This window comes from Phalaenopsis equestris, unplaced genomic scaffold, assembly GCF_001263595.1.
Source record: "Phalaenopsis equestris unplaced genomic scaffold, ASM126359v1 Scaffold000287, whole genome shotgun sequence".
Classification (NCBI taxonomy): Eukaryota; Viridiplantae; Streptophyta; class Magnoliopsida; order Asparagales; family Orchidaceae; genus Phalaenopsis; species Phalaenopsis equestris.
The window spans coordinates 2,286,881-2,313,358 of record NW_018164729.1 but is presented as its reverse complement, the minus strand read 5'-3'; the positions used below and the strand labels follow the sequence as shown (position 1 = coordinate 2,313,358).

Genomic DNA, 26,478 nt, shown 5'->3' with positions numbered 1-26,478 from the left:
ATGGGTTCTGAGGCCTGCTATATGGGTTCAAATAGTTGCTTTATGTGTTCTTATGCCTGCTGTAGGGATTTTCACCATTGATCAAATGCGAATTGAGAATTGATTTATGGGTTCTTATACCTGTTGTGGGTATATTGTTCAAATGCGGTATCAAAAGAGAGTTATCTGCCATTCGGTTTTTAGCAAATATGAAAAAAGAGGAAGAATGGAAACATGTTCCATTTTTATTTGTTAGTTTAAGAAATTTTATTTTCACCAAAGGGAGAAATGAGAGGGAGAATTGTAAGTTATATTATTCTCCCTTTATAGTTATGTAACAGTGTACAATTTCTCATTGTAGTTGTACTTATTTTTGTACTTTTTTTATTTCTTCTGTTATTTACAAGAGTGTGAGAACTATATGTTATCTTTGGGAACTGATCTGTAATAATTGTATGCTTTTGCACTATATGCTTCTGCACTACCAATAAGCTATTCTGAAACAATTTTAGCAGACAATGACAAGAATGTCATTTAACCACCAATAAATTAATATGAATAAGCTGCACCAAACAACAAGCCAGATTATTCTGATAATCTGCAGATTATCAGATTATCATAATAATCTGCTTATCAGCAGATTATAAATAATCAACAGCTGTGCCAAACAGACTCTTAGTGGCTGTTTGGGATCAATTATTATTTTTTATTATTTAAATAAAAATAAGAAAAAAAGTATTCGCATCTTTGTTTTTTATTTTATTACTATTCTTTTTTAAGGAACACTTATATTTTTAAAATACTCAAAACATAAAAAAAAATATATTTTTTGCCTATTTTTAAAACACTAAAAAGAGCGAGTTTCTTATCTGCCTCTCGCCACTAACCATTGGCCCTAAACTGCCGCCGTTGTTCATGGCGATTGTCCACCGTCGCCGCCCCAGCTGCCATCCATAGATGGTTGTCAATCGTCGCCATCTGTCGCATGCCTCCCACTGCCTCTTGCCGTCTACTAGCTGCCTGTCTGCCCGCAGGTAATACTTCGTGTTGGGTGGAGCAAGGAAAACGTCGTACACGTCATATAAGACAGAGCTTAATACTGGGGCGCATGTGGACTCAACCGTCCAACCAACATGTTTTATATTTTTATATTTTTAAAAACATATAAATATAACCCTACTAAATGCCTCTTTAAAAATAGAAAATAGAAAATAGAAAATAAAACAAAAATAAAATGTACTGAAAAAGAAACAAAATTAGAAAAACAGAAATTGATACCAAATACATACTTAAATTTTCAAGTAATATAAAATAATATATATTTACATTTTATATATCATAACTTAAAAAAAATATTTATGAACATCTTAAGAGCCAAATTGTAATCATTTTTAATTTTTAATTTTTAATTTTATTTTTATTTATATTTTGATTTAGTTAAAATTTATTTGATTGATATAATTATTTTTAAAAATATTCAAAAATATCATGTATATATTCTAATTATTTTTTAGTATATTTATTTTTCAAAATAGAAAATAGAAAATATAAAGTATAGAAATATTAAATGAGCTTTTAATTTTTAAAAATTAATGCTATTAAATTCTTTGCGTATGCAGTGCAAAAAAATAAAAAATAAAAAATAAAGATAATCCTAAAAAGAGAGTATTTTTGTTGCAATAAATATTGCCGTGTGATCATGCGAGCGATCGGAGTCGTCGAGTCGTTCGTCATTTCTCCCCTCTTCTTGTCAGCAGGTGGAGGGAGGGATTATAAAACGAAGCCAAGACTTCGCTGCTTGATGCGCAGCGCCGGGAAGTGATATGAAGACATCGCCGGCGGTGCGATGGCCAGGGGAGGGGTAGATTGGGTTAGGGGAGTTAAATGGTTCTCTTACAAGAGGATATTCATCGGCGTCTGCTGTGTGAATGTATTTCTTTCTATCTTCCTTCTGCGTTCGCTTTATAGTTCTTACTTTGCGTCTTCCTCGTCTTCTACCGACCAAGGTGAACCAATGAAACCCGTTATTTGGTTTTTGTTTTTTGGATGGAACATTGTTGTTTACATTGGGTGGGGTTTATGTGTGTCAGATGGTGTTTTTAGTGAAGAACAGATTAAGAGATTTGAAGAGTCGATTCGGATCCGTCAGGCATTAGAACCTGTGGAACTTGTTAGATTAGTAAGGATATATTTCTCTTTTTTAATGCGTTTGTATGTCTTGTTGATTTGTTTACTGATTTTCGATGATCTTTTGGTGTTTTTGGGCTGGGTAAGGCTAAGAAGGTGAAGAAGGAATTGAAGAGCGGAAAAAAGGGTTTCAAACTGTCAAAATCAGTAAATCAGAAATTGGCGCTTGAGATTCTTGCAAGGTTGAAAGGTTCGGGGTCTTCTGTTAATCTGACTAAGCAGCGAGGTTAGCTGATTTCTCATACAGTCGCAGACCGTGTTTTTTTTCCTTTTTTTTGGATTTTAGTTCTATTTATTACCATTTGCATTTGCAGTTTGATTCAATGCCTGTTTTTTTACTAACGTAAGAATAGTTTCAATGAGCTTTTTCAACACCTTCAGCTTGTATGTACCACTGATCTTGAACAAATGAGGGAATAACGAATGTTGTTTGTGCAATCGTCGTTTGATCTATCTTCTTGATCTTCTAGTTAGTACACAAGTTGTTATTATTATTTGAGTTTTATCATCTCGTCAGCATATTTTTTCTTTTATCCTTTTGCATTGTTTTATTGTTGACGTCTTCCATCCAATTGTTTTGAGGCTGGGCTTGCTTGCTGACCGGCCGGCCTTCATGTGGGCTGGAATGGCTACCTCTTCCCTCTCCCAATTTTCAATTTTACTCCCTTCCATATGTGGAACTTCTTCCTCTTCTATGCCTTTCCTATTTTTATTCCTTTCCTATTTATAGTCATTGCCTATTTCTCTTCCTTTCCTATTTATATTCTTTGTCTATTTCTCTTCCTTCTTCTTCTATTACCTGATTTTTTTTGTTCCCTTCCTAATTCCAACCCTTCCAGGCCATTCCTCGAGCCCCTCCAGGGCTTGTTCTTGCTGTTCTCCGGCCCTAGGCATCGGTCGCTGCTGCTGTTCATTCCCCTACCAGCTCTCTTATCCTTACTTCCCACAACCATTTGCTGCCAACCTCCTTCTAGCAAGCTGCCAACCCTCCTACGCCATCGAGCACTGTTGCCACCTGCAGTCATCCACCCTCCGGGACCATTGTCGCTTCCTTCCTTCCCTTCCAGGCTTGCCGCCCTCCTCTAGAGAGCAATTTATGTTTTGTGTTGTTTTTTTTTTCTCTTTTTGCAGCGTCATCGTTATTACTTGCTGTTTACCTGTTTGAGTTGTTTTATATTGAGAATTCGTTATTGTCGCTTTTGAATTCAACATAAAATTTGTCATTCGGTCATGGTTTGAGTTAACTCCAATATCATTTAGTATCAGGATTATTCTAATCCTAGTCCTATTATAGGAATTTATAACATTCGCCTTAAGCACCCATAAAAAATTTCTTTATTATTCCAAAATCATAGCCAAAACTTTGACTTAACCCTTATTTCCCTTGTTGATTTTTAAAATCAGCAACCCTAAATCATTTTTTTCATCATCTTTTGCCTCCCACTCTAAACTCTAACTATGCCACCAAGGAGAGACTGCCCGAGCCTACCTTGAAAGAGATACTATGAGAGATTTGTCGACTTCAGCGGTGGCTTGCGGACATTGAGGATGAAACCCAGGGGGAGATTATTCTCGACACTGGGATCTGGAGAATCGAAGGGGAGCAAGAGACAAGGGTATGAATCCTTTCCATAGGAAGGACATTAGTAAAGCAGAAGACCGGCCACAATGCTTTTGAATTCGGTATAAGAGGAGGCCGAAAAAAAAGCCAACATATGGAGAACGTGAGAATTTGAAGATGAAGCTGGTCATCTAGTGCTAGTTCCTACCAACTCACTATATATATACAGAAGATTCAGATTCTAGTTTTAGAAGTGAAGAGACCACATCACCAAACGACCACCACGCCTTAGAGGCGATGTTTAACCTTAAGATCTTACAGCCAAATTGTTCCCAAAAGAACATTCAAGCTGACCCCAACAGAGGAAAATCTGAGTCAAAGTGGAGAATTTTGAATCAATCCTCATCTCTAAATATGTCACAACCATGAAGTGTTGCAAGTGCTTTTGATTTGAGCATATTAAATCAGACTGCACGACCATAAGATGACATCTTATGTTATATTAGGCAGGGCGTTCATAAAAAATTGAGTAAAAAACATCGCAGACACTGAAGACTGTGGGGACACAAAGGAGGAGGACCAACTTCTAGGTGAGGAAAAAAGATGCAAATAGTTTCAACTGAGCGTGTAGGATAAACTTCAACCGGCTTCACAGTGAGTGACCAAATTAGTCTTGAGTTCAAAGAACTGACACCAGAGGCAAAATAACCTCATGTAAGTGAAATTCAAACCATTCAGATATATAGACTCATTCCCGAGTTGCCCCTACTGAGGGAGGTCCAACACGTCACAGATGGGACCCTTTTGTACCGTGTCGGGAAGATTACATTGAGTTATTCAAATGTTAAATTCAGTTTAACAGTGTACTCACCATAAGATGTTTAGGCAGGAGGGATGAACCCAATCTTTAAGTTTGCTTCAGGGGCTTGATGAGGAAGAAAATTTTTCAGTGGGATCAAGGTCCTATAAGTGAAGAAGAGGTATCTTCTGAGTGATTGCCAGTGAGAATGATGCAACCTGACATAATTTAAAGTACACCCCAGAGCTGATTTCTCATCATATATTGGTTCATCAACTACATTCTACTGAGTATGATAAGTGAAAGAAGAATGTTCCAGACTTAAGGGCTCAAGGGTTACATTGCGAGAACCTATATACAGTCCCGACTCAAGACATGCAAAGAGATAATGTACATTTATTCTATCAAGTCGTGCTGTGGAATGACAAAACCGACATAATCACCTATCAAGGGACTACACTATCTCTGCCCCCTTGAACGTGGCATACTTGAATCCGTGCTACGAGAAGCCAAAAGCTTCAACAAATGAAGTTGAAGCTCCCCCAACCCTTGAAAACTGACGCGGGGCTTGCTGGATGGCCAGCTGAACTGTTGTGTGGTGCCCGATTCAAATAAAAAAAAAATTATACATACTCCCGCTTCTCTCTCCCACGTTCGCCTCTTCTGCCACGATTCCCGTCTCATGCGAAATAGAAGCCTTACCTACCTCTTGTTCGCGAAATAGAAAAGCTTCTTCCTCCCCTCCCTCTCAGCGCGAGTTTCTGTTTGAAGTTCTGGTGATTCGATCGAGAAGGAAGGATTTCATTCTTTCGTTGAAGACAGGAAGGAAGGATTTCGTTCTTGCATTGAAGACAGGAAGAGCAAGGAGTTCTTGCTTGCGCTTGCATTGAAGACAGGAAGCAAGGAGTTCTTGCTTGCGTTGAAGACAGGAAGAATTTCTTTCTTGCGGTGAAGGCAGGAAATGAGTTCTTGTTTGAGGTGAAGACACTAAGAAGGAATTGTTGCTTGCGGTGTTTCCTTTCTTTGTACTTGTCTTCTGTTGTGGCTCTCAGATATAGAGAGAGGAAGTAAGAAATTTCTTTCTTGTAATTGTCGACGTGATCAGACGGTGTAATTTCTTCAATTAATAAAATCCTCTGCAATTTCGTGGATGTAGGCAATTTGCCGAACCACGTAAATCTGTATTCTTTTGGTGTGTATTTTTCTCGTGTTATTTTCACTTCATTGTCGATTGTTATATTTAAATTTCATATATACCACAACAACTGGTATCAGACCCAATGATTGCGGACGAAGTGAAGGTTTCAGGGGTCGAGAAGTTCGATGACACAAATTTTGGTTACTGGAGGATGCAGATAGATGATTACCTCTATGAGAAGAAGCTCTATCTTTCGTTATTGTGGAAAAGATCTGAAAGAATGGATGAAACTGAATGAAATTTGTTGGATCGACAGGTTCTGGGGGTTATTCGATTGACCTTATCGAAGCCCGTTGCATACAACGTCGTCAAGGAAAGGACAACTGCAGATCTTATGGCAGCTCTGTCAGGTATGTATGAAAAGTCATCGACAAACAATAAGATATTTCTGATGAAGAAGTTATTCAATTTGAAGATGGCGGAAGGTACGTCTGTTGTACAATTTCTGAATGATTTCAATACTATCACAAATCAATTATCGTCTGTGGAAATTGAATTTGATGATGAGATACGTGCACTGATCTTGTTGGCTTCATTGTCAATAGCTGAGAAGCTATGAAGTTGGTTGTCAGTAATTCTGCAGGTAAATCAAAACTGAAATTTGAAGATATTCGTGATTTGATTTTGGCTGAGGAGGTGCGCATGAAAGACTCTGGCGAGATATCGGGTTCGAGTTCAACATTAAATGTTGATTCTAGAGGGAGATTACTTGACAGGAACTCAAACAGGGAAAGATCAAAATCAAAGAACAGAAGCAGGAGCAAGTTAAGGCCTGATAATCAAGTAACTTGCTGAAATTGTGTCAAAACTGACCACATAAGGAAAAAATGCAGGAATCCTAAGAAGAAGGTGAATGACAATGCGAATGTGGTAACTGAAGAATCACATGATGCACTACTGCTAACAGTTCATAGTTCTACGGATGACTGAATACTAAATTTATGAGCTTCTTTTCATACAACTTTTTATCGGGAATTGATGCGAAATTATGTTGCAGGTGACTTTGGAAATTATATCTGACAGATGGAGAAGCTCTGAACGTGGGAGGAATGAGAGATATTGACATTGCACTTCCAAATAAGAACAAGTGGACTCTGCAAAAGATCAGACACATTCAGGAACTGAAGAAGAACCTCATTTCTGTTGGGTAGCTTGATGAATGTGGACATTCAATAGTTTTCTCATATAACACCTGGAAGGTTATTAAAGAAACATTGGTACTGGCTCGGGGTAAGAGAACAGGTACGTTATATATGACTACTGGTTTAATTAACAGTGTTGATACTACTGTTGCAGAGAGCACAACAGAGTTGTGGCATTGCAAACTTGACCACATGAGTCAAAGAGGTATGAAAGAACTTCAGTCTAGAAGCAAACTACTAGAACTGAAGTCTGTTGATCTCGGCATCTGTGAGAGTTGCATTATGGGAAAGCAGAAAAATGTCAGTTTTTTGAAATGTGGCAAGACGCCAAAGGCAGGAAAACTGAATCTTGTACACACAGATGTGTGGGGACCCTCCAGTGACATCTCTTGGAGGCTCTCGTTACTACGTCACATTCATTGATGATCATAGCAGAAAGGTATGAGTTTATTTCTTGAAGTGTAAATCTGATGTATTCAGTGTGTTCAAGACTTGTAAGGCCATGATTGAGACAGAGACATGCTTAAAGCTAAAATGTCTGAGGTCTGATAATGGTGGTGAGTACATTGATGGTGGGTTCAATGAGTATTGTGCAGCTCAGAGAATCAGAATGGAGAAAACCACTCTGGGGACACCATAACAAAATGGTGTTGTAGAGCATATGAATATGACCATTAATGAGCGGGCTAGAAGTATGAGATTGCACGCTAGACCACCACATACTTTTTGGGTAGAAGCTGTCAGTACTGTAGTTTATTTGATCAATAGGGGGCTATCTGTTCCATTAAATTGTGAATTACCTGAAGAAGTCTGGAGTGAGAAAGAGGTAAATTTTCTCACCTTAAAACTTTTGGTTATCGTTCTTATATTTTCATTAATCCTGATGCTCGTAATAAGCTTGACGCTAATTTAAGGAAGTGTTATTTCAATGGTTATGGAGATGAAGCATTTGAATATCGTTTCTGAGATGATCAGGGTCAGAAGATCATTAGGAGCATGAACATGATTTTCAATGAGAATGTTATGTACAAGGACAAGTCCAGTACAGTTTCTGAAACATCACTAAAGGAATCTGAGTTGGTAAGATTTGATGATTTACCAGAGGTCACAGTGCAGGACAGAGATGCAGGTGACGAGGAGAGTGGATCCGTGGCATCCACTCTTATTGTTTCACAGTCAGTTTCAGAGCAGTCTACCCCTATAGTTGCAGTTCACAGGTCATAAAAGATTAGATGTTCTCCACAACATTATTCTCCAACTTTGAACTATATTCTGTTGACAGATAGTGGAGAACCTCATAGTTATAAAGAAATATTGCAAGATGAACATTCAGAAAATTTGAGCAAGTGAGAGCTAGTCATGAAGGAGGAGATAAATTCTCTGCTAGAAAACCAGACTTGGGAGTTAGCAAATCTTCCATTTGGGAAGAAGACATTACACAACAAGTGGATGTACCGGGTGAATACTGAGCATGATGACAGTAAGAGGTATAATGCTAGACTTATTGTAAAAGGTTTTCAGCAGAAGCACGGTATTAATTATTCTGTGATTTTCTCTCCTATGGTGAAGCTTACAACCATCAGAATAGTATTGTCTATGGTGGCTACTGAATTCTCTTCCTTGAGCAGTTAGATGTGAAGACAACCTTTCTTCATGCGGATCTTGAAGAAGACATCTACATGCACCAACCTGAAGGGTTCGTGGTACAAGGAAAGGAAGAGTCAGTTTGCAGATTGAAAAAGAGCTTGTATGGCCTTAAGCAAGCTCCTAAACAGTGGTACAAGAAATTTGATAATTTCATGAACAGTGCATGGTACAACAGATGTCAGGCATATCACTGTTGCTATGTCAGGTATTTTGACAATTTCTATATCATTCTATTGTTGTATGTGGATGATATGTTTATTGTATCTGCTAGTATTTGGAGATCAATAATCTGAATGAGCAGATGTCAGAGAACTTTGCAATGAAGGATTTGGGAGCGGCAAAACAAATCCTTGGTATGAGAACTGTCAGAGATAGAGTCAGAGGCATTTTGAGACTCTCTCAGACTGAGTATGTGAAAAAGGTATTTAACAGGTTCAACATGGATAATGCCAAACCAGTTGACACACTCTTGGGAAGTCACTTCAGACTCAACAAGAATCAGTCACCCAAGTCAGAGGAGGAACGAGATCACATGAGTAAGGTTTCTTCTGCTTCAGCTATTAGTTCACTTATGTATGCTATGGTTTGCGCCAGACCGGATATAGTCCATGCAGTGAGAGTTGTTAGTAGATACATGAGTAATCCTGGAAAGGAACATTGAGAAACAGTGAAGTGAATCTTGAGGTACCTAAGAGGCTTAGAAACTTTCTTGTGTTTCTGTGGAAAGAGTTCAGAGGTATGATGCTATGTTGATGCTGATCTAGTTGGAGACATTGATACCAGAAGAAGTACTATAGATTATATTTATACTGTTGGTGACATTGCAGTATCATGAGACTCTAATCTGCAGAAGACAGTTTCGTTGTCTACTACAAAAGTTGAGTACATAGCAGTGTCAGAGGCTGTAAAGGAGATGATATGGCTACAAGACTTCTTGAAAGAATTGGACAAGAAGGATCAGAAGGGAATTCTCTATAGTGATAGTCAGAGCGTCATATTTTTTGTCAGGAATCTAGCATTTCAGTCTAGGACTAAGCACTTTCAGATCAGGTATCACTTCATATCACTTCATACGATCATCATACGATCATTGTTGGATGACAGACAGTTGATGCTTGAGAAAATTTGTGGAAGCCAGAACCCTGCTGATATGTTGACAAAGGGTGTTACTCTGGAGAAACTGAAGTTGCGCGCAGCTTCAGTTGGTCTTATGGTGTGAAGACATGAGCCTTGAGTTGCAGAGGTGGATGATTCATGTTTGAAGAAAAATGCGACGTCGCCAGATCAGGATATCAGTTTGAGGAAGAAGAAGTTGGAGTCTGTGTATCAGTCTCCAAGTGGAAGATTTGTTGTGTGGAGCCTGGTTCAAATAAAAAAAAAGAATTTATACATACTCCCGCTTCTCTCTCTCCCACGTTCGCCTCTTCTGTCGCGATTCCCGTCTCACGTGAAACAGAAGCCTTACCTACCTCTTGTTCGCGAAATTGAAAAGCTTCTTCCTCCGCTCCCTCTCTGCGCGAGTTTCTGTTTGAAGTTCTGGTGGTTCGATCGAGAAGGAAGGATTTCGTTCTTGCGTTGAAGACAGGAAGGAAGGATTTCGTTCTTGCGTTGAACACAGGAATGAAGACAGGATGCAAGGAGTTCTTGCTTGCGTTGAAGACAGGAAGGAATACTTTCTTGCGGTGAAGGCAGGAAAGGAGTTCTTGCTTGAGGTGAAGACACTAAGAAGGAATTGTTGCTTGCGGTGTTTCCTTTCTTTGCACTTGTCTTCTGTTGTGACTCTCGGATATAGAGAGAGGAAGTAAGAAATTTCTTTCTTGTAATTGTCGACATGATCAGACGGTGTAATTTCCTCAATTAGTAAAATCCTCTGCAACTCCGTGGATGTAGGCAATTTGCCGAACCACGTAAATCTGTGTGTTCTTTTGGTGTGTATTTTTCTCGTGCTATTTTCACCTCGTCGTTAATCGTTATATTTAAATTTCATATATACCACAACATGAACCAGCTAGCCTTCATGGGGGCTGGAATTGCCGCCCCTTTCCTCTCCCAATTTCCTATTTTACTCCCTTTCATGTAGGGAACTTCTTCCTCTTTTATTTCTTTCATATTTCTATTCATTGCTTATTTGTCTTGCTTTCCTATTTCTATTCCTTGTTTATTTTTCTTCTTAAATATTTCTATTCTTTTCCTTTTTCTATTCCCTTCCCAATTCTATTTCATTTCTATTCTAATTTTCTTCCTATTCTAACTACTAGTGCCTATCATAAATATGTTGCTTGCTGTCTTCCGGTTCAGTTTTTGGTTTTCCTGATTTCAAATTTATGTCCAGCTTATTCGAATGCGAGAAAGTGCTCCGGCTGTAACTCGTCCGAGGTGGTGATCTTCTCCAATTGTTTGAGGGGTGCTCTGGTTGAGGATAAAAAGATGTGGTTTGGGTTAAAGTTGATTAGGGGTGTTCCGGCTGTAACTCGTTTGAAGTGATGTTTTCCAATTATGAATATATCTTTTATTGTTGTCACTTTTGAATTCATCAATAAAATTTGCCGTTCAGCTGTGATTTGGGTTTACTTCAATATCAATTTTTTAAGGCAGAGGCGTAAAGTGAGGTGATTTACTTATCACAAATGGGATAAAATGTGTAATATGTTCATAATATTTCAGAAATATATAATTACTGCACAAAAGACCAAATAAAAGACTAATTAAAATAAATTCCAAAGTTTGTAACCATATTTCTATTTTCCACTCCAAAGTCCAATTTATATAAAAATATAAATTCTAATCAAATTAACTATCAAAATAAAACTAATTGTGCGCTATTCAAGTTCTTATTCGTCAATTTTCTTACCAGACAAGTCTTCTTCTTCAATTGAGTACCAAATCATGTGTATGTGTAGGTTTTGGTATTGCAAATTCAATTTCTGGAACAAAGTCCACCTCATTTAAGTTATTATTTTTATCTTCTAGTACATTTGCAACCTGCTTGTCTTTGACTTTGTTAACTAAACTTTTAAAAAGTTAAAGAATGCGTAGGAGATTATAAAAAATAGATTTTAAGTATTTAAATACACTTTAATAAAGCAGTTCACACGAAGATCAGGACAAATTACCTTATCATTAAGTTATTTTTTAATAATGTGGGATAGGCTAAAATTTAATTATTCGATATTTTCAAAAAATAATTTAGATTAAATTATTTAGTGGGGTATACATCATGGCAACTAGGTTCAAAAGGCACACATCATGTATGAGAAGAGGTGATGCCCAACCTTGTGGGCCCACCTCATAGATAAGGGTGTAAAAAGGTCAAATTTGAGTGACCTTGATGTGGCTAATGTTCAGCTCATTTGAATTTTGTATTTGTTAGAATTTGCGCCGAACATGAGCTTAACACCAAGTGATTTGGAGCAAATGAAAATAAATTAACCGCAGGCCAACACGATAGAATTATTTTGAATATTTTTAAAAAATATTTTTATTCAGTTTGTGTAGAAAAATCAAATTGAAAGATTTTTTTTATCATTATTAGCCTTCTCCAAACTTATATTATGTCATCATACCATCATTAGCCTTCTCCCAATTAGTGGGTTTGCTTTTGAATCTTTATCCACTCATTTCTATAGTGTGCTAATTAAGTTATTAACTCTATTTGGAGTATCCTTTTATACAGTTTCTAAACATGCCTTTTGGTGCGTGTAAAACCATCAAATTCGGGCAATTTTGAATACACCGGCTTCTTCACCACCGCCTTCGTCAACCTCGTGCTTGCCAACTTCTCCTCCTCCAACGCAGTCAACACCATATTTAAAATATTAGTTTTATCTTGCAATCAGCAAAAAAATTAAATAAATAAATAAACCTTCTGAATTTCTTTTACAGGAAACCAAATATTGACAAAATATTTCAAATACACGATTTTACTTTGCATTATATCTTTAATATTTTGGAGTTTCAAATGTTTAATCAAATGGCCCCTAACTTTTATTAAATAGGCATTACTCCAACTATTCCGCTAATATAATTATTTTTGATATTATCGTTATCAGTTTTATTGCACATCTATCTTAATATTCTTATTTACATCAAATTGAGCTTTGCTTTTGATGACCTCTTTTTTCTCGCTCACTTTGACGCTTGTAGTATAGCTGATTTAAATTTAGTGTAAAAAAATATCTTTTATTCTTCATGATTTCTTGTGATTGCAATACAGTTTTGATGTGTATCTCTATCTTAACCTATCAACTTTGACTCCAAAATTTTTGGGATGTAGGGACTACTAGCTCACTTCATCATCATCATTATTTTGCACAACTTTCATTGAAAGCAGTTGATTTCAATCTATCGCTTTTTATTCCTAATTCCTTAATATTAATTTATCTACTCATTTTGTTAGTGAATTTTATACATTTTTTTTATATGCCCAGCTCACAAAAGTCTACTTTCCGCTACATATATTTAATAAAAGTTATTCCCATCGTGCCAAAAAAAAAGGTTATTTCTATCATCGCTTTTATATGATAGATTATCAATTTATCCTTAGTGGTTTTACCACATATTCATCTTAATTTTATCAGTTCTACAATACTTTACTTCTTAATCAATCCCTGTTGAATGCTCAAATCTATGCGACTTAGGTTTGTCTACTTGCCTTTTTATAAAATTTACCTTATTGCATAATAATTGCAAAACATTTCTCATTTTAGTCTCAACTCTAAAAGTTATATCCACAACTACATCCCTAATCTTTCATAGAATAGATCCAATTTACTTCATCTGTTGCGTCTTGTTAACACCTTCTCCTTTAGTAATTATCCATTGATAATTCGTAAGACTATTAGAACAACATATCATATGCTTAATCTTTACTCTACTAAGTAGCCCTTTATTTTTGAAATGTTTTTTCATTATCCTAATTTTCACTAGTTATTTTTAGAAAAATGCCTTCTACCAGTCAAATTCTTATATGAACGACAACTAGTGGATACAAGTTTCAAACTTTTTATCTGTTTAGAATAACTACTTTTTTGCTTTTGATCACTTTGCAAATTTACACTTTTGACTTGATTTGTTCAGAAGTGGTAGAATTGTGGCGTGTTGAGAAGATAGATGAAATCAAGAGATTGTCAGTTGCAAATTCAACCAAGGATAGCATTCCTTCAAAAGCAACGAGTATGAATGAAAATAGTTTCTAAAGTCCATCTGTTTTATTTTCCTTTAAAAAAATCAATACATTCGGTGAAGAGAAAATTTTCAAAATTCTCCCCTGACTATTTGCATAGGATTGTCTTAGTCCCAAACTCTATATGAGTGCCAATTTAGTCCCCAAATAGTTTTGATATGGGCTGAAATAGTCATGGGGACTATTTCAGGGGACTATCTCAGCACCAGTTTAAATAATCTGGGGACTACTTTTAACATTTTTATAGACCCTGGGACTATTTCAGCACCCAATTAAACAATCAGAGCACTATTTTGACACTTTACTCATTTTGGTGACATATTTAGCGTTGTATTCTTTACTAGATTAATTGAGGTTTCAATTGTTGATCTGTCTTCTCGGACACTTGATGAATCTTGTTACTTGCAGAGAAGCTGAAAATAGTTTTGGAACTTCATTGGCAGAAGTTCTTGGAGGGAATTGGTTTTTGGCTGCCTTCTGTTGTTACCAACACTTTTCTGGATGATAAACCTGATACTGCAGACGAGCTAGGTGTTTTTTTCTGCTCAACGTAATTTTTAACTTCGATAGCATTTATTATTTAGGCACAATGATGATATTTTCGGTCACTTACATAAATACCTCTCAAATTTTTTGTATTTACATATCTAACACCTAAACTTTAATTTTTTTATTCATAACACCCAAATCTTTCATATCACACAAAAAATACCATTATTTTAATTGTTAATAGGTGAAATACACCTTTTCATGCATGGGTAAGGTGACATATATGTAAAAATTGAAGTTGTTAGATATGTAAATACATATGGGTAAGGTGAACATATATGTAAAAATTGAAGTTGTTAGATATGTAAATACATAAGAATTGTGTGATATGCATGTACATCTAACATCTTCCTATTAGTTTCCTTGGTATGATCCGATTATCGTGTTAGCCTACTGCAGATTGTACATCTTACTCGTCTTTCTGGCATAAATTTGAAAATTTCCAATCCGACTCATTTATTACTGTTTAATTTTACATATTTTCTTTTGACAGAAGAAGAAATAATTCCCGGGCGGTCAATGCCACCCGAATGTCATACTGAACTGCATACTGATTATGCTGGCGCTGCTGTGAGATGGGGCCTTACTCACCACACAGAAAGTGCTGCAGACTGTTGCCAAGCTTGCCTGGACCAGGCCAAAAGTGCAAAACCTGGAGGAATGAAGTGCAATATCTGGGTTTACTGCCCATCAGAGTATGGATGTTATTCTCCAGACATTTATGAACATAAACATCAAGAATGCTGGCTTAAACAGGTATGTTGTCATTATTATTTTTCAACTTCTTAAAACGTACATTCTATATTCTTTGTTTTATTATTGCTAAGCCTCCTATGATGCAAAACTTAGAGTTTATTTTCGTTGGAAATACAAGCTGTGTGATTTGAGAGAAAAATTGAGAGAGTTTTTATCTAGTTGTTTTAGTTTTTTTTTTCTTCTTTTTTTTTATGTAGGGGTTTTAATTTTGTATTTTATTTTTTCGAAATTTATGTAGACACCACACATTTCTTATTTATTTACATATTTAACTCCCAAGGTTTGATATTTAGGCTTATAACACCTTGCTGTCAAATACTTTTGCATGAAAATGTGTATTTCACTTTTTAAAAGATATGGTTGTTATATTTTTGATGCAATATTAATGATTTGAGTGGTATTCATGTAAATATGAATGTTTAGGTGTTAGATATGTAAATACATAAAATTTATGTGTTATGTATGTAAAAGCCTCTTTCTTTTAAATAAAGTTCACTAATGATATTTTTTATTGTGGAAATAGTTTTATTATTTGAATTTTCTTGGAACCTTTGTTTCTGTTCTTGATAAGATTTGTGTCTTTGAACTTCTACTACTATGTTCAGCGGCCTTTAGCATGCAAATGTTGGTTCTATTTTCAAAAGATTTTTGCTTTATTTTATTTTTTTGGGCCGTGATATTTCAAGCAGAGTTTTTAGGGAACTTTAAGCCTTCTGTAGTTGATCGTTTGGGTGATATTTTGTTATTTTGACCTACAAATTTATTTTCTGGTTTGGTGTTGTTGGCTTCCATTATCGAGACCCAAGTCCCGGATGCAAAAAGTGGAGGGTTGCGTTAGGTATTGACAACCAATGTAAATTTTATTTTTCAAAATCATGACATGAAGCCTTTAATTATTATATCAATGCTAGGACATCCTCTGAAAGCGACGTTTTTTAAGACCCGAGTACAGTGAGAAGTGAGTAAGGGCTGTTGTACCGGTGTCCGGATGTAGTGTTAAATAAGTAAGAGTTCTCATATTATAGATGAATGCAAACAAAGAAGTTAGTCAATCAAAGTAATATTAGGATAGAAAATGAATGAGTTGGTGTTTAAACTTTGGTATTCAGGTAAAAGTTTTACTAGAGATGATGTTTGTATAATTATATATAAGAGTTTGAAAGATAGTGCTATAAAATTTAATATAATTGAAGATAAAATTATTACTCTAAAGTTTATTGTTGCTATTAAGATTCTTAATATTATATGTATTTATGCTCTCCTTAAGTAGATTTAAAAATATGTTTAAATGAAAAATTTTGGAATGACCTAGAAGAATTAATACAAATGATACATCTCATTTTTATTTGAGAAGATTTAAATGAATATGTTGGTAAAATTATAGAACATTTTAAGTATTCATGATGACCATGATTTTAGAATGATTAATGAAGAATGGAGAGTCATATTTGATTTTGCTTTAGTTTATAATTTTATTACTGTTAATAAATTTTTTTAAGGTGGTGCATTTTGCATTAATGCTAATACTTTATTTAAGAACTAATAAAAAACAAATTGATTTTTTTTTTTTTTTGAGAAAAATAGATTGTTGAGAGTGTAAAGATTATAGTGTCATTTCAAGTCAAAGTTTAGGTGACCAATATCGATTATTAGTTTTGGATTTTAAAATGAATGGTTGAAAAACTAAAATTACAACAAAATATTATTTTATAGTTAAAATATGAGCTCTTAAAAGACACAAATAAATTTTTTTATGGGTAACTTCAGGATCTTAAAATTTGAGATGTTCATGATGGAGCTAATGCTATATGTGATAAAGTAATTAGTTTTATTATGCTGCGAAAGAGATGTTTGAATTAAATGAAAAAACTTTTATGAATAAAAATAAATTGTGATAGAACAATAATATGTAAGAAAAGATAAAAATAAAAAGTTTTGTTATAAAAATTAGTTTATCTGTAAAAGCTTGTAGAATTGGGAAAAATATAAGATAACCCGTAGGGAATTTAAGAGATCAATTTGTGATGTTAATAATTTTACTTTTAATAATATTTATAGTAAATTAGATACTAAAAAGAGTGAAAAATATATCTATAAACAAGTCAAACAAAGAGATAAAAAAAATAAAATTTTAATTAAAATAAAATGTATTAAAAATGAAAATAAAAAAGTACTTTTCTTTAAATGAGGAAATTCAATATTGGTGTGTGAGATATTTTTGATGAATTATTCAATGAAAATTATGACAATATGATTTTTTTAGTAGTCTTAATATTGTAAATAATAACAATTTTTTATTTCTATCATCACATTAGCAAAATACAAGTCAAAGGGCTTTAAAGAAAATTAAGTTTGGAAAAATAATTGGGCTTAATGATTTTTCAATAGAAGTATGAAAATGTTTATGGGATCTAGGAATATTTCGACTTATTACTAAAATTTTTAATATTACTTTAAAAATTAAGAATATGTCTGATGAGTGAACAAAAAATATATTGATTCCTGTTTTTAAGAATAAAGTGAATGCACAAGAGTGTGTAAATTATGTAGGAATTAAGTTAACGTGTCAGAAATTAAAGTTATGAGAGAGAGTAATTGAACATAAGTTATGATGTGATACAAAAATTTCTCAAAATAAGTTTGGGAAGCTATACAGTTATTGAGAGGTTTGATGGAGAAGTAGAGTAATGAAGATCTACATATGTTTTTTGTTGATTTAGAAATTATGTTAAAATTCCAAGGGAAGTACTTTGGAGAGTTCTAGAAAAGGAAGATTTTGATATTGCTTATATTTAGGTCATTAAAAATATATATACTAGACTTGTTAATTGTGTTCGAACTCAAGGAAGATTGTAATTTTCTTACTTCAATTGGATTACATCAGAGATCGGCTTTAAGCTCATATCTTTTTGCTTTAGTTATGAAAGTTCTTATTGGACATTTATAATAGGATGTACCTTGGTGTATGCTTTTTGCAACTGAAATCCTTCTTGTGGATAAGATTAGAGAGAGTTTAAGAAAATTTTGAATTATGAAGGATAACTTTAGAGTCTAAAGATTTTTGTTTGAATAGATCTAAAACTGAATACGTGGAATATAATTTTAGTAGTGATAGATCTAGTGGTGAGGGTAGTAACAATGGTTTATCAAGTCATTCCAAGGAGTGAACTTTTAGATATCTCTATTATATTGTTCAAAATGATGATGATATAGACAGAGGTGTTATTAGTAGAATTCAAGTTGGATGGTTGAAGTGGAGGAATACATCAGGAATATTGTGTGATAGAAAAAGTGCCGCTTAAACTTTAGGAAAATTTTATAAGATGGTGGTCATACCTGCAATGCTTTATGACATGGAAAGTTGTCTTGTAAAAGAGAGTCATAAAATTAAGTAAAGTGTTGCTGAGATGAGAATGCTCATGTGGAGGAGTGGTTTTACACTTAGAGACGAAATGCAAAAGAATATATTCGTGGAAGGCTTGAAGTAGCTTCAATAGCATACAAGATTAGAGAGAGCCGCCTTAGATTGTTTGGTCACATTAAATGTGAACCATATGGTGATCTAGTTAGGAGAGTAAATGTTTTAGATTTAACTTATGTTAAGAAAGGCGAAGGTAGACCTAAAAAGACTTGGGCATGTTGTATAAAAAATGATCTTAATTTATTATAATTAAATGAAAATATGACACTCAATAGGACACAATGGAGAAAAAGGACTCATGTATGCATTTAGCCAACGCCGCTTAGTGGGATAAATGCTTGTTGTTGTTATTTTTATTGTTTAGTGTTGTTGGCTCCGAGCATATGATGTCTTGCAACATAAATAGTTTTTTAATACGGATTGGCTTGAACGGATCATGTGGTGGTTTATTTCTTAAACGGTCTTTTAACTCAATTTATCACTTCATTCTTTTAATTTTATTTATTTTGCAATTTAATTAATTGTTTTTCCTAACTTTCCAAATTTCATCATCAGTTGAGTTATTAAATGAACTTGATATTGAGCCTCATTTCTAGTTAATGTTTTTTCACAACTTAAGCTATGCAACATATGATGTAAGAAGTAAATTGCGTTAGAATAAACACTTATGATAATTTTAAATAAGCTGACTTTATTATGTTTGAATATTTTCTTAGTTTTAAAGATTTTTTTTTGCAACATTATTTTTATATGTATTACTTTGTTACTATCATGTAAAACTTGCACTCCTAACTTAAGAGTTATTTATTGTCTTTATATGATATATTGAATGCAAAAAGTGATTGGCAGTTAATTGTAAATATAATTTTATTAAATTTGAATTTATTTCATGTTAATTTTGTGGAGATAAAGAGTTCTAATATAACGTATAATTTCTCATTTTGGCAAACCATAGAAATGTTTTATTAGGGGGCTATTTGTTATTTATTATTTTTATTTTTTTATTTAATGAATGTTATTTGTGATAAGGGATGTTTGATTAGATGTTTTCTCTCATACTGAGGTAAGTTTAATAACATTAATAGTCAAGCTTGCTGTAATCTTAATATTGGTCAAATTGGATGTTATCTAAATTATCTCAATTTCTTATGGCTTAAAAAAATAAGAAAAAAATTCTCAATCACCATTATCTATTTGAATTATTTTAAATAACATAATATTCTTTAATTAAAATAATATATAACCAATCACATTATATTTTAGGAAAATTTAAATGCATACCACTTAATTCCTTTGTAGTTACATATATAACACAACCTTAATTTTTACATAGATACCACTCACTTATGCCTAAAAAGTTGTATTATATTCTTTAGAAGTTAAAGTGGTGGTATTTTTTGGTGTAATATGAAATATTTGGGTGGTATAAATATAAAAAGCAAACTTTAGGTGTTAGATATGTAAATACAGGAAAATTGGGTGGTATTTTTTGTGAGGTACTTAAGAACTTGATATTTCTTGCCTATGGGTTTAGAGTTTCCATATTTATGTTTCTGAGATTTGGACTAGACCAGCTCAATTTTATTTATAAAAGAGGAAGTATTTAAACTCAACTACGATAAACACAACAAAGAAAAGAAATAAAACAAAATAAAATGAGAAGAATAAAACAAAATAAAACAAAAAAGAAAATATATAATGAGAGAATTAAAGCTAATAGTCATGAAATAATATGTAATAATGGTCAGAGAATTGATTGGGATTTGATTGTCGTTATAAATCTAACTCTCCCTCAAGTTGAAGTATAGATGTCATTCATGTTCAACTTGAATTTGAAGTAATTGAATAAAGGTCGAAGAAGATTTTTGGTGAGGATATCCACTAGTTGACCATTGGATGGTACAAAAGACATAATTTCCCTGAACTCAATTTTTCCTTGATGAAGTGTCTGTCTGTCAATCTCCACATGTTTGATACGATCATGCTGGACCGGATTATGAGCAATGCTGATGGCGGTCTTATTATCACATAATAGTTGCAGTGGGACAGAGGTTGGGCTACAAAGCTCACAGAACATGATGCGTAACCAGGGGATTTCACAGATCTCCAAGGCCATGGCCGGAATTCAATTTCAACATTGCTCTGAGCAACCACAATCTGTTTTTTGCTTTTTCATGTGACCAGATTTTTCCATACAAATGAGCAAGACCTCGAGGTGGAATGTCAGTCATAAACTGACCCGGTCTAATCAACATCAGTATAAACAACAATAGATCTAGAGATATGATGATAGAAAAACAAACATGAGTCCGGTGTACTTTTTAAATAGTGGATAATCTGGTGGACGACTTGGAGATGGTGCTTGTAAGGATTATGCATGAATTGACTTACTATACCAATTTTGTGGTATTGTTTGAGCAAGTGTGGGCGAGAAGAGTGTACCTACAAGGCGCTGATAATGATTCTTGTTGACAAGCATAACATTGAGAATGTTAGATAATTTTTCATTGGGATCCATAGGGGCAACCACTGGTTCGCATAGAAGAAGGTCCTCTTTCAAGAGGTCAATCACATATTTGTGCTTTGAGATGATCTAGTCAATTTCATGCCTAAGAAGTACTGGAGATCATAAATCCTTCATTTCAAAGGATTTGATAAGAATGTCTTTCAAGAACTCCAGTGCTAGGAGATCATTTTTTGTAAGAACAATATTGTCAGAATAGACAATAAGATTAGTTACCTGGCGAATGCCGGAAGAAGAGAGTGTGATTCGATTGAGCTTGAGCAAAATCATGACCCACGACCACCTTAATGAACTTATCGAACTAGGCTCTGTGGGACTGTTTTAGCCCATAGATAGACTTTCATAGCTTGCATACTTGCCCTTTTAAGGCAGTAGAGTCAGCCATGAGGAAGAGACATGTATATCTCTTTTGTAAGCTCTCCATTTAAGAATACATTCTTGACATCTGACTGAAATAAAAACCAATCCAGATTCACTGCAAGGGACAACATGACCCAAATAGTGTTTAGCTTAGCCACTGGAGCAAATGTCTCATCATAGTCAACTCCGTAGGTCTGTGAGTACCCTTTGACAACCAATCGTGTTTTGTTACATTCAAAGGATCCATCAGAGTTGAACTTGGTGTTAAAAATCCATCGACACCCTGCAACTTTCTTACTCTGAGGTATATTAACAACATCCCATGTATGGTTCTGTTGAAGGGCACTTATATCCTCCATTATGGTCGTTTTTCGTTCTCCAGGCTGGATCAGTAAGAGCATCCTCAATAATAGCTGGGATCTGATGGTCCATCAGGGTAGTGGTAAATGCTTTGTAGGTCGGTGATAAACTGCGGAAAGAAACATATTTTGTCATAGAATAGATGGAACATGTCTGATTGCTTATCTTACTCGGATAACTCATATTCTCATTTGGAGGACGGGTCGTGTTGAGGATGTCGCCCAGACTGAAGTCAAGAACCTTTAAGGAGGTAGTGGATTTGAAAGTAGGAGCATTGCAACCGGTGCGCTGAGTGCAACTACGGATGGTGGGGGGAACAATAAATGGTGAGAGCTATAGGAAGAGTAACTTGTCAGATGTAGGAGGTCGATGGACTTGAAGTAACTTGATTGGCTCCAAAAAGCTTTATCAATCACTCCATCTAGTTTTTCAGTGATTCGGTGGATTCCAGGATGTTTTGGGTTGGAGCCGGTTGAGCCGTGTCTTGTTCGACGGTCGTTGTGAGCAGAGGGTATGGTTGAAGATTTGTATGTAGGCTTACCGTGAAGTTTCCAACACTTGTCCCTAGTGTGGTTAAACTTGTAACAATAATCACAAGTGGGGTGACCAATCCGCGGTGACATCAACGGGAGCTTAGCACTATTTGAGATCAAAGCGGATAACTCAGTTGAAGGTGTAAATATACTGAGCATGACAAGTATCCCGCTTTCTTCCTGACTAATCTTGGTGAAAACAACGCGAGCGGAACGAAGCGTATCCCGACCAGGAACACGGCCTCGAACCTCGTCAACGTCTTTGCTAAGGCCAGCAAGGAATTGGTACATACGATCATTTTCTACGATCTTCTGGAAGAGAGGTAAGTCGACAAGAGATTCCTAAGTATAGTCATAGTACATGTTGTATTCCATTCATAATGCAATAAGGTTATTATAGTATAGGGTCACTGTCCTCGACTCCTATTTTACCTCCCGGATCTTCTTAGATACCTCATAGAGTTTCGGAATTTTCTACGTCTGATTAAGTATCACAGACTGCTATCTAGAGAGCACTAGCTGAAGGAAGGAACATGTACAAACGACCAATTGAAGTTTCTATGGAGTTGGTCAGTCACGACATAATCGTGGAGTTTTTCACTTCCCAAGCTCCATAAGCTTGATTAGCCTTTGGAGGCTCACGAATCACGCCTTTAAGGTAATAAAAACACTACTTGGGATCATTGGAGAAAGTTACTGTCGTTCAATTTATGGGTTGTTATTAAGAAATTTATTTTAGCTTCCGGTCCTCGGTTAGTAATGGAGTGGGAGTTGATCCTCTGATGGAATAAAAAGCACCTACTTAAGGTAGTTCTTAGTTGGAGGAATCCACCATAATTTCGACCGAGCCAAAGGAAATGTTGTCAAGGTTTTAACTCTGGTAGAGTCACACTGAAGGATTGCAGGAAACTCGCAGATGACTGAATTTGCGCAGACCAAAAAGAGCCCTGTTGAAAGCAGAAGAGCACCGTGGGCCTGTGGTTGCTCTCAAGAGAACCGCAGAAGGCTTGCACAGGAGGGATCAGTGGCGGCAGGATCACCGCCTTGCGAATCGGGGGAACAACTAAAAGGGGGATCGGGAACCTGTTGAACTGAAGGCCAGCAAATCTTGCTGAACCTGGCGGGATCTGATGAACAGAAGGTTGAGGACGTTGGGGGATGTTGGATCTTGGGTTATGCTCTGATATCATGTTGATATTTGGAATATACAACTCAATTCAATTAATAGAAGATGGGGTATTTAAACCTAATTACAACATGCACAACAAAAAAAAAAAAAAAAAAAAAAAAAAAAAAAAAAAAGGAAGAAGAAGAAAATAAATAGGAAAAAAATAAAACTGAATAAAACAAAGAAAGAAATACATAATGAGGGAATTAAAACTAATAGGCATGAAATAATAAGTCATAATATCCAAGGAATTGTTTGGGATTTCATTGCCGTTATAAATCTAATATATGTATTAATTTATTGTGTTAGAATCTAATGCTGAAATTTAGTCAGAGCATTTAATCATTTCTGAGGCTAAATCTCAATTACAGTATTAAATTTTATTCATTGAGAAACTAAACAAATTGTCTATAATACTAATGAATGATGCTATAATACTACAATCTAATTAAGTTATTATATGTAATTCCAGAAGGAGGTAATTATGAAAAAAAAACTAAAAAGTTCATGTTTATGTAATCCTGCATTCATAAAATTTTCTTCCAATGGCAAACAAATAACACAAATGTGACAGGATAACTGATTTGTTTCCCTCTATTTGTGAATGCAGGATGAGAAACCTCGCCTGAGTTTCAAACATAAGTACTCCGAATCCTACAGGAGCTCTCACCCAACCGCACCGGTCGCCGTCCCGTGGATGTCCGGCGTAATTAGTAGATGAATTGGCCTCATAACTTGGTGCCGAAACGCTACCGTTCCTCCCTGAAGGTTGGCCTTCATTCAACCTCCACAATCTTTTTTTTAACCAGCAAGCCCCCAGCATTTTGCAAACTGACCCCTTTTTCTTAAGAAAAAAAATTCCAGAAAAGTTTGCCTTTTGTGCATGGGAGGCTTAAAACTCTTTGATAATTCTTCAGTTAAACAGTTTATGATTTATAGAAATAATATATTTAGATTTGATGCAATTTTGATTGAACTTCTCTCTGTTCATCAGCTCATCCTGCAATTTTGATTGAACTTCAATATTGAAATTCTTTCTCAAGTTTTTTTAGTGGTATTTAGGATATGTTTGGAGTAGTCTTTTTGCAACATTGTTTCATAGAAGTTGTCAGTATGCTTGAATTTGTCGCACATTGGTTGGAAATAAAATGAAGAATTTAGAAAGATCAGGTTTGAGCGCTCATCTATCATCACACTCAGAGAAAAAAGAAAAGCTCTTAATTTGGAGCGGCCTTGATTTTATTGCTATTTAAAAAATAAATTAATGAGAATTTTGAATATTTTTGCAATCATATTTGTTATATTAGTTATAAATTATTTATTTTTTTAAGAAAAAAAAATTACAGCTCCCAATCTCTTTCAAAAAATTTATGGCCATAATAAGGATTTATTGTTAGACAACAGATTGTTATTCAAGCATTTGGGGTGTGCTGAAGAGTAGACTTTGGTCTTGTGATGGAGAAATTATTTCAAACAGAGTATGTACATAGTTTTATGTGCGGACTCCAGTAACATGTCGTCACATGAATGTTATTGGGGAGTTATTACAGAGTTTAATGCAAAGAGTTATTGAAATGGAACCACAAGGGGTTATTGGGGGTTGTTGGAGTGGAGCCGCCGAAGTTATTGGGGGCAATAACCGCCCCAATAACCAACCTAAATAATCTCCGCAGATCCACTCCAATAACCTTTTCAGCTTTAATTTTTTTTAGGTGGTCACATTACGACATATTACTGGAGTCCGCACGTATAGCTGCATACGTATTGTGTATACAATAATTTCTCCTTTTGATGGAGTAAGATTAGTCCTTTCACATATCCTATGTGGTCTTTTTGAATCCGGAGTGCAAGAATTTTAATCTTTATTTTAAATCTATTTAGAAACCTTTAATTTCCTAATTTTTAAATCTATTTATTACAGCTATAGTCACGGATCCGGTTAAATTCGATTTTTTTAAACGTAAAAAAAAAAGAAAAAAAAAGAGGAGAGCTTCTTGGGTTGATAATCAGCCAATTAATTTTTAATGATCTGCTTGGGGCGTCTGTAATTTTCTAAAAATATGATTGTAAAATTATGATGGAGAAAATAATTACTTAAAAAGCTGTAAAAGAATTATATATATATATATATATATATATATATATATTTCTAATAATCAGACGGATTTCTAAGTTGAAAATTAACAAGAAAATAGTTTTTGAAAGCAAAATTGTCAGAGATTTTACAAATTAATAGTTTTATTCATCAATAAATTAATAATTAGATTAATTATAATTTTAGAAGATTGATAAAATTTTAATATGTAATTTTTATAATTTATGTTAATTAATTAAAAATATAATAATATTATCTCCCGAAAACTCGCCTCTCCCTGTTCGTCCTTCAACTCATTCAACGCGGCGCAGAGAGAGAGAGAGAGAGAGAGAGAGAGAGAGGGTTCAGAGAAGATCGCCGGCACAGCGGGCGGAACAAGGAGGGGTTGTCGTCGATTTGGGCGTCTTTCTTGTTCGAAGAGGTATGATGCGTTTTCCTTGTTAGTCTTTCACCTTCTCATTCCCCTTTCTCCGCTAATGCTACGGCGGGAAGGCGTTTGGCTCATGTTCTCCATTGAGAGGGCTCTCTGGAGAGAGCGCCTCTCCAGCTAGTCTTCTCTCTTATATGCTCGAAGCAGTAGATATGTGTCTTTAAAAGAAGTCCCCAACTCTCCATTGTTCTGAAAAGTTCTGTATATTCAAATTTCGGATAACTTGAGGGAATTAAAATCTAGGGTTCAGGGTGGCAACATGTTTGGTTATTTGTTTTTAAAAGGAAATTTTTTTTTAAATCCGTTAAATTCAGTAAATCCAACAAATTATGGGATTTAACAAAGCTTACATTTAATCAGTAATTGGGAAGAAATAAGATTTTATTAAAACAATGGGATTTAAAGATCTCCATATTACTATTTCGCAGGAGTTAAGCTAAATATTGCTTACTTGCTGCCTAAATAGAGTACCAAAGAGCTTCTAAAAGTTGTTGATTGTTTAGTTTACTTTTAGTTGATGTAATCATGCTACCTAATATCTTTTTAATGCAATTTGTCTTACATGAATTCCACACGGGGGGGGGGGG

The 26,478-nt window shown here is 34.8% G+C and overlaps 2 protein-coding genes across 3 annotated transcripts in view; both read left to right on the top strand.

The window, feature by feature from the left end:
* The first annotated feature begins 1,744 nt into the window (after positions 1 to 1,744).
* Positions 1,745 to 24,360, top strand: LOC110025008. The gene is made up of 7 exons (XM_020725236.1): positions 1,745 to 1,985; positions 2,070 to 2,158; positions 2,254 to 2,392; positions 13,590 to 13,685; positions 14,104 to 14,226; positions 14,738 to 15,000; positions 23,977 to 24,360. Exons 1-7 carry the CDS (start codon positions 1,826 to 1,828, stop codon positions 24,085 to 24,087), a joined length of 981 nt encoding a protein of 326 aa, XP_020580895.1. The 5' UTR covers positions 1,745 to 1,825; the 3' UTR covers positions 24,088 to 24,360.
* The window catches only part of LOC110025009 (DPH4 homolog), a 7,686-nt gene continuing 5,263 nt past the window's right edge, over positions 24,056 to 26,478 (top strand). The window contains exon 1 of one of the 2 annotated variants that reach the window (XM_020725238.1): positions 24,056 to 24,134. The gene's annotated coding sequence lies outside the window, so the exon portion shown is untranslated. Of the gene's footprint in view, positions 24,135 to 25,753; positions 25,883 to 26,478 lie in introns of those variants that run through there. The other variant, XM_020725237.1, reaches the window with a different exon arrangement.

What these genes read in the sequence shown, in the direction of transcription:
- LOC110025008 (XM_020725236.1), top strand. Translation starts at nt 1,826, where the DNA reads ATGGCCAGGGGAGGGGTAGATTGGGTTAGGGGAGTTAAATGGTTCTCT. An exon ending in CTGTGGAACTTGTTAGATTA is followed by an intron (nt 2,159 to 2,253) that starts GTAAGGATATAT and finishes GGGCTGGGTAAG; the next exon opens with GCTAAGAAGGTGAAGAAGGA. An exon ending in TAATCTGACTAAGCAGCGAG is followed by an intron (nt 2,393 to 13,589) that starts GTTAGCTGATTT and finishes TGATTTGTTCAG; the next exon opens with AAGTGGTAGAATTGTGGCGT.